Below are 9,568 nucleotides of genomic sequence, written 5' to 3' on the forward strand. Positions count from 1 at the left end.
CAGTGAGTCGAGTTAATCGGTTCAACCGATCACTTAATTTTTACGAATAATTTATATATCCTTACCGAAGTAGTTATGCTACTAAATATATTAGAAATTTAAATACATAATTCATGTTACCATGTCACTAACTTGTAATTTATCATAATTCATTATTCACGCTGTTGTGATGTTTGTTGGATTGGTATTTTACGTAAATGTAATTGTTTTCGTTTGTGTAACCAACCAGTTATTGGACACGTTTATTATATACGATTTAACTGTTGCAGTAGCTTAGCCAAATCAATTGTTGCCGTGGCATTTCAAAAATGGCATTTCTTAATATGTTTTTATATTTAAATATAATTTTAGGGAGAAATATAGTTGTACACCTACTCGCTGGTCCGATCAAGTGCAAGCTATATTGGGACTTAATATCACGACTGCCCTGAGACAAGCCGAAGACAAGACGGCGTGGAGGCAGCTGGTCGACACGGCCGTTGAAGCGTATCAGGACAAGCACGACCTTCAGTAATGAAGAATACGAAGAAGAAGAATAGTTGTACATTTTAAAAAATCAAGTATGTTCAACAGCTTTCGCTCGAGACTCCCTCCGCGCGGAATTAAAATAAACTTTATAAGTATGTGTTCTTCCATATTACGTTCTACATCTATGGCAAATTTCATCGAGATCCGGTAAGTTGTTATGGAGATATATTCTAACAAATCCATCCATAGATACATCTAAACTTTCGTATTTATAATATTAGTAAAATAAGAAAATAAAAAAAATCCTTAACTGACCAAAAAAAAAAACATTTACACAAAAATTTTGTGGGCTCTGTCTCCTGAACTAGTAAATACTGTGTTTCAGGAGACAGCACCTTCTCTTATATTATTGAAATAATATTAATATAATAAGAAGGATAACTGAAGCACATGATCATGTTTACATTAACCCATAAATGAAAGTTATAATTTTATTATCGATTACATGCAGCTGATTTCAAGTTAAGTATGGGTCAAATGACGTGTGATTCAATTTCCATGACCCACATTAAATGCTTGGGACATTCTAAAATTGACCTTAACGCATCTAGTAACACAGTATCGGCGGTCGGCAGAATAGGCTTGACTTGTTTACAAATAGTGGTTATTAACAACACAACAAAACGAATTGTTAAGATAATTTGAATTTAAATAGTTGAACGAGAGTGAAATAAAAATGTTGAGATTACAACCAATATTCTTTAGAACTGAAACATTCACTAAGGAGTTTTTCATACATGTACTTATTATCCAAAAGTATAATAACTTTATCAAGCTGCATGTAAATCGACTGCGAAATAAGTAAAAGACCCAAATACGTCGAGTGAGCCGATAACATTATCAGTGATACAGCCGCTCCACTTTTACCTACTTTCTACAAGATGTTAAATATACTGGCAATATGTAATTCGATTTAAAAACAATTAAATGTTATTCGCTGCTCAACATATTTTTAGTTTTTTACCCTATACCTCAACTGCAATAATTCTTGTATTAATATATTTTCGTCTCTTTCATTCTCTTTGATAAAACAGAGACAACAATACAAGTATCACTGCAACATGTGACGTCAAGGTTCTAGATTTAATATACAGATACGCCGAAAAGACAATAATTATGTGAAAACCATTAAACGACAGTGACGTCATTTTTAAGCAACATGCAATATGAATAAAATCTTTCAAAAGCATTATAATTAAATATTCCTCTTGTTAAAGTCTTGTCAAGCGATTTGATTGGGATTTATAGAATATTAATCGCCTCTGACCAAAGAATAACCTGTGGTATTGATCCTTACTTTAAATAAGAACAAAATTCCGATTATATACATACGCCACGAAAATATAAACATATGTTATAAACAGAAAACCCTAAAAAAAACAAATATAGATATCTCAAACTCCATTTTACGTATACGATCATTAAATTTGATACTTAACATTTTATGGGTTCTCTTAAAAAAACAAATATAGTAATAGCAGTCTTGTTTTAAGACGTTCATTAAAATACGAGTATGAACGAAGTTAACATACCAACTAAGCTATTAACACCACCCAAGTAATTAGCACTAGCGAATGACGGAGACATGCGAAAAAAATTGGCTCTACAATTGAAGCATCCGCCTACGTTGATATAATTCGTTTAACACCGTTGACACGGCACAATAGGCTATACAATTCATAGACAGGGTCAAGTGCGAGATCTCAGTAATTTAACCCTGTCACAATTGGCTTTATTCGACCAGTTATTGTCGAGACTTTCCGACTGTACCTTCTACGTGTTTCGTAGATCTATAACTTTTTGGATATCTGTCGGGGAATAATAAAATGAACGAGTTTTTTATCTTCGTTCGGAAATTCCACAAATATATGCAAATTTATTGCAAAAAAGTATTAATATGAAATAACTTAAGTCGGTTCACATTGTGAATATATTCTAGAAAGATCACGATTTCTAATTAATATTAATTTTCTTTAAATTATTTAATTTAAAAACTATCAGAGTTTTTTTATTATCAATCTACACCGACTTATAAAAGTAATATTACGGTAGTTCCTCTATTTTATATAGATTTAACTTGAATAATAAATTAATGTAATTATTTTTATCTTGGTGATTGGTTGGTCAAAATAAACAATTTTATAGCTTACGACCAAATTAAACTATTTAAAGCAGTGGTTCCCAAACTTATTTTGTCTAAAGTCCATTTTGAGAATAAATATTTTTTTAGCGCCCCCATATTTTCACATATTTAAAAACCACTATAACTTCAAATTAAATTTATTAATTATTGCGACCTATATATGTATATTAACGGAGAATTCTAAACGAAACTTTTACTATAACCCACAACTTGAGGCCTGCAGCGCCCACAAGGGGGCGTTATCGCCCACTTTGGGAAAGACTGATTTAAAGGTATACATAGAAATAAACTCAGTTAAGTTTATTTGTGGCTTTAGTAAGTAGGCAAATAATGAAGTGCTAGTTAATCAATTAACGTACCTGTTTTAAAAAACTTAACGATCCTTGTGAATTTTTTGTCACTAAAATCTAACAATACTCATTGATTTTAGACTCCGCTGATATTTGAGATAGCTTTTCACAATTTTAAAATACCAATTTAGAGTTGTAATAAATTTGTGTCTTTTCCGTGCTTTATGATTTTGTAAGAACGTTCGTTAACTTAGGTAACATGGCCTTGCGTGTTCGCGCCGTATGCAAATTGTTGTGAGAAAACATGATTTGTTATATTGTATATCTAAAGATGGGTTTCCATAGTGTGTGGTTCTATTAACGGTCGCGGATTGAACCTTAAGACGCGCCATGGAAACAGCTTCGTTTGTTTACGTAGCACACCTTTTTATCTGTCAGGTCTGCCGTTTGCAACTAGTAATCGTTAAGTTATACGGCTCGGTTCGGATAGTCTTCGTGAATCATGCGCCGTGGAAACACATCTTATGAATTTAAGAATTCATCTAGCGTACAACAAGATACATTGTATATTTCACAGAAATAAAATGATAATTTATATTAAAACAATATGAGGAAAACTATTCAATTCTGTTTCATATGCGAGCGAACTTTGACATGTTTGATAACGCGCAAATTTACAAATGGAAATTATTTAAATTGTCTACTTTATTTATTTTACATTCAAACCTACAATATTTTAAAATAATGAATTATGGAACTGAATGTTTTTTTTATAACAGAAGGGGGCAAATGAGAAGCGGGAACACCTAGGTGTTCAACGACGCCCATGGACATCAGCAATACCATAGGAACCGCAGATGCGTTGCCAGCCTTTGAGATAGTGATAAGCTCGCTTCTTAAAGGACCCCAAGTCGTATCGAGATGGTGTGGATGGAACCTGGCGGTCTGTCGTGTCTAAATTTATTTAACATGGCTTTCTGCAAGCAAAATCCCCGTTTATAACATATTATTATCTCAAACATGTTAAAGATAATGACAGGGCTGAGGATAAGTTTTAAACGGGGATTTTGGTCTCAGAAACCAACAGTAAGGATGCGAAGAGACAAAAACTTGATAAATACATAGTTTATGTACAATAAATCTATATGTTGCAACTAGAAACATCAAGTCAACTACCAACATAAGATAACAAGTTATTGAACTCTCGTTTATATTTTATTTATTTATTCAAATGGAATACTTAACCGCACAACTGAATACCGATTACGAATAAATTTAAAAATTAAACGTTTTTTTATAATTATGACTAGCGACCCGCCCCGGCTTTTCTCCTGTGGCAAATATTATACTTATTTCTTTTCTGTCGTATTAGTAATCTTCCCGTTGATGTCTCGTTTATTAAGTGGTTAATCTTTTCGGCATACATGGAACAATACATGTAGGTTTGTAATTACTTAATTTAAGTTACAAAAAATAGTCTATGTTACTTAGTAATAATGTAGCTTTCTTCTGATACAATAGTTTTTGTAATCGGTCCAGTAGTTTTTGAGTTTTTCCGTTACATACAAAAATACAAGTATTTTCACTTTATAATGTTAGTAATGATTTAAAATACAGCTTAAGGTACATACGTGTACTGAGTTTCAATTAATTTTGAATTAAAACATAATACGTGTCGATATCTGCCTTGGATTTTAATTACATCCTGTTCCTATGTTTATTAAGTTTTATAACATATTTTTCTAAATACTATGTAAATACATGCATGTAGTAAAGTTAAATTACATAATATATTTAGTAATCCTGTCATTAAATGATTTCTGGCTACTAATGGTATCAAAAAGTTCTAATATCATGCAATAAGTTAACCCATTAGTGCATAAAGTTTATTAACGCCTTTTTCATTATGATCACTGTAATATATTTTCATTTCGAGTATATTTGACCATTAAATTGTATAAAATATTTAATCAAAGTTTAGATTTTATAGCCCGTCCGATAAATCGCTTTCCGGAATGTCATACCAATAGTATTACCACTTCAAATATATATTACACTACTGTTTAAAAAAATAAACGGTTAGTAAAATATATATAACTCCTAAAATATCAATTTTATTGGTGTCCGATTTATCGAACGTTATGCACTAATGGGTTAAATATATCAGTTAATAGCTGTTGCCAAAATTTATTAGAACACAAAATATCAATAATTGAGATAAAAACTACCCTATCTCCTAAGTTGGAACAAATTACAGCTGCTTACAAAATTTGATAAGAATTGGTTCAGTACTTTCGGAGTTTATCGCGAACATACGTGATATTTACTTTTTAAATTTACCTCATAAAATCTGTAACTAAATAAATAAAAACAAAATAGAATCACAGAGTTCTTTTATCCAATTCCTTTTGAAGCAATCATGTTATAAAACACAAAATAAGAAGTCTAATTAAATTCAATTAAGACTCTAATCATATAAACATTGAATTACCCTTTGGCATTACTGATCTTTGTTTAACTGGCACACTCTTATAGTTGTTTGAAAACCTATCTTAAGTCGATGTACTTTAAGCTTAGAATGCATAAACTACATATTGAAGATGTCAATAAAGTTCGTCTAAGTAATGCGAGTTGCTCGTTCCACATTTAAGGTTATTCACAATTTCTGTAATCGTGGCCAATTCAAACGATGCCGGTGAGACTGTAAACAGTTTCCTTATTGGCGATAGTTAATACAATGCGATAATCGTACACTTCCCCGGATCCAGCCTAATACAGAGTTGACGTACATTGTTCGAGGAGATAAAGGTGCGTTTATTGCCCTACTAAAATTAAGGTAATGTTTTACGCTGGTATATTTATTAGAATGTACTCGTATGTATGACCGTTTATATGATTCGCCTGCCTCACCGTGAGTTTCTGAAACCAAATCCCTGCTTATCACATATTTTTATTTTCTGTTTTATCAAAAAAACCCACGGTAAGCGAATTGATATTTTAACAACACATAGAAGATGCGATATAGTCACAGTTATCTATGAATTATATCGGTCTTAAGAAAGAATGAAATTTTCTATTATCGAAGTCAAATCTTATCGTAACCATATCTTTTATTTCTATTTATATCAAAACGCATGTTCTCTTGACATTTTTATGTGAGATAATTTATCTTATCGTTGACATTCAAAAGCCCAGCCAAGACATCACTTGATGTGCGTTTTGCGCTCACGGATTTATTACAGTTACAAGATAATGGCTGGTTTACATTACGCCAATATAGAACCGTAGCGCACAAAATCAGCGCCGACATATCACTGGAATAATGTAAAGACTAACTGGTGTCAGTGCAAACAGACAGTCCATGCCAGGCCAGCGCTATTGGCCCGCTGTGCTGGCATAATATAAACGCCATATAAGCCATAACATTTACAAGTGTAGGAATTTATTTCTTTGACAAACGTATCATGATGTTTAAAACTTGATGTGAATAGTAAAATTATCGAATTTCTTCCGTTTTAAATTTCATATAGTTTTTGATATTTAATTCCATTTCTACACATGAATATGGATGTCGTCAAAATGAAACATACTTAGTTATGAGGGATGGTTGTTGGGCCTCGAAATGTGAATTTTTCTAATCTTAAACATGTTTAAAAAAAGTGAATCCATACTGCAATTTTACTAAAGCCGTATTAATGGAATAGTTTTGCCTTCGCATTAAAAACAACAATGGAATTGCTGGTCGCCTGAAGACGAGCAAGTTATTAAACATGTTAGAATATTCAGCAATCAGTTACGTCATGTATCGTATTGCTTACACCAACGACAATTAATATGTGAAACGCGTAATTTATTCTGAATTATAATACAATTAAGATAACGGTATTAGCTAAGCAAGTTGTTACTTGGCGATGTTTCCTATTAAACCTTTAAATAGTACTATCATATCATATCTGGTATTTGTTTATTTCCATTTCTTGGTTGAATTTTTTTCTACAATTATGATGTTATGCATTTCATCTACTTTTACCGAATTCAATTGACTTTTTGCCTGCTTTTATTACTATGATTTTTTATTGGCAAGGAGTAATCTTATTGTTTTTGTCATATTCGAAATTCAAATTTAGAATTCAGAATTTTAAAGAAGTTTTTTTTTTTAATTTCGATTTCGTATGTGATATTAACAAAGAACTTTTCAATAACACCCAACTGTGCTGAATGTTTGTTTTTGTTATTGAATTGCGTCCTCCTGACCGCCGTCTGAATGGCTTTATTATCGTTCCATTAACTATTATTAAAAAGAAAAACAATAGATAAAACAATGATTATTGAAAGTTAAACAACATTCTCATTTTATTAACACTCGCTTGTCTTTGCCTTCTACTTTTAGTAATTTATGAAAATTGTTTTCGTGAATTTTTACACCTTTTTTTTGCAAAAAGATAGCAAGTTGGCAAACAGAACTGCTTTTAATTGAAATGCGTCTGCATCTTTATGGAACAGAGAAGATAAATTGAAGATGTTCTTTTATTATTCTCTGTTTCAGCCGAATCAATTTTCCATGTCATCCTATTCAGGTGAGGGTGATAATGTAAAGTGAACTTGAATTTGGTCTCCGGTACTATACACATTGGACGGATCGCGGAAATACATTCACTTGATGCCTGTCTGTATGACGGTGGTATTAGCACTGGTAGAGTAGATCATTTAAGCAGGAGAGGGGAAGGAGGACTCTATCGTTGTTAGATAATTGAGTTATCTTAATAGCCGTATAAAGAAATTTGGACTCAGTGAACTTGTTCATTTCCTGAACTATAGTTTTAGAATATGTGTCAAATAATTTTAATTGACTTTTGTTACAAAGTTTCGCAAAACACTATAGGTCAGGTTAAAGTAATAATGCCATTGTCATAAGAATCTATTCATTACCACAAAATAACAATAAATCAATGATAATGTCAAGACTTTCTTGCGTGTGTCGATTTCTCGTTATAACAAATGATGTTGATAGTAAGGAATTAGGCGCAAAGCGAATTAATATTCTGGATAACGTTTCTTAAATACTGCGAAACACAAAGTAATCTAATACTCCAGTGATATGATGAAAACGAACACGATTAGGATACTAGCAAAAATATGTCGATTATTTATTAGGTTCAAAATGTTACTTTATCCTATAATAAGAAATATTGATTCTGTTTCCTAAATTCCCATAATATGAAGCGAAGCAACAGCTATGTAACCTAATATGTGTGGTAATTACATGCGAAGATTTGAAAAGGAAAACATTTTACGTTGATTTTTGATTGTACAAATATTGCATCGATTTCGCACCGATCCGGCCGTCGGCGCTGTTCCGACCGATGCGGTGAAAACGAGTCGCGTCGGCCGGCTACCGGCGCGGCGGAGGCGTGCCGGTGTGTCGGTGTGTCGGCGTGTCGGCGCGTTGCGTGATATTCGCAGACACCTGCCCACTTTACGTGTACATCGTACTTCGATCTATTAAACTTTTCGACAATAATCGCTCTCTTGTTTTCATTGTTCAAAAGGTCACGGTCGGCAACTGTGTATTCGAAAATGAAAACATACCTCTCGATTTCATCAACTTATTATGGGAATAGCCCAAAACAGTTTTGTTTATTCATTGTATCATTCTTTATTCGTGTTCATAATATATTACAATTCAATTCAAACGTCTTGAAGTTTATTAGCTCCATTGAAACCAGTTCGGAAGTTATCAAATTTGATATGCTTAAAATATTTTGACGAGACTGTACAAGTAAAAGTAGTAGATAGCAGATGTTGTTTACATTACCTGATTCCTGCGCATTTTGCAGGTGATGTATGTGATGCAGGTGAGCGTAGTAGTGGTGGTGGTGCAGAATGCACTCCAGGTCGGTGCAGTTCAACATAGTGACAGGGCGGGCTGGCCCGCGCGGCCGCTGCACACTTTCACAAAACTATTCCACTGACACTCGGACACGTATCGTTGTCACATCACGTTATCTCCTTGGACACCGGCGAGGTCCGGGCGCGGGGGGTCGGGTCCATTGGCGACGGCGCCGCTCCGTCTGCGAGTGTCAATGCTTGCGGCCGAACTGCATCACGGTTAGACTTTCCAATGCGTTAAGCACTCATGTTTACGCGCGAGACGTATCATCACTGTTCGGTGTTCCGCGGCGATCGCACTGCGGTCGACTCGTGTGGGCTGTCGGGCGGTCGTGCGCGCGCGCAACTGTTGCGGCGCTCGGGTGTATACTGAGCGGCGTGCGAGCGAGTACCACCACTCCGGGCCCGGCCTCGGCTACCAGCCCTCGCTATCGCCACACCTATTGCCCTCCCGAGGATAATGCTGCGTTCGATGCCCGATCCTCATTATCACACCGTCGTGGAAAAGTATCTTCTTCTCAGCGAGCTAATCGTAACCGATAAATGTCGACGTCATTTGATTGTTCTGCATCGCTACAGTAAACAAATTAAAAATACATAAAGTATAAATAATTTCATAATTAGTGAAAAAGACATCAATCTTTGGTATTAATAACATATTATTACACTGACGCTGACAAGATTCGTTCAAAACAAAATAGTAACTCAAGTTTGCGGA

At 34.0% G+C, this 9,568-nt stretch overlaps 1 protein-coding gene across 1 annotated transcript in view; it reads right to left on the minus strand.

Annotated features, from left to right (window-relative positions):
- The window catches only part of LOC106120481 (uncharacterized), a 153,277-nt gene extending 144,037 nt beyond the window's left edge, over nt 1-9,240 (minus strand). The window contains exon 1 of the mRNA XM_013315837.1: nt 8,777-9,240. Within this exon, the coding sequence (XP_013171291.1) occupies nt 8,777-8,873 (97 nt within the window). The 5' untranslated portion in view covers nt 8,874-9,240. The remainder of the gene's footprint in view (nt 1-8,776) is intronic.
- Nucleotides 9,241-9,568: the final 328 nt, after the last annotated feature.

This window comes from Papilio xuthus, unplaced genomic scaffold (genome assembly GCF_000836235.2).
Source record: "Papilio xuthus unplaced genomic scaffold, Pxut_1.1 DF829129.1, whole genome shotgun sequence".
NCBI classification, from domain to species: domain Eukaryota; kingdom Metazoa; phylum Arthropoda; class Insecta; order Lepidoptera; family Papilionidae; genus Papilio; species Papilio xuthus.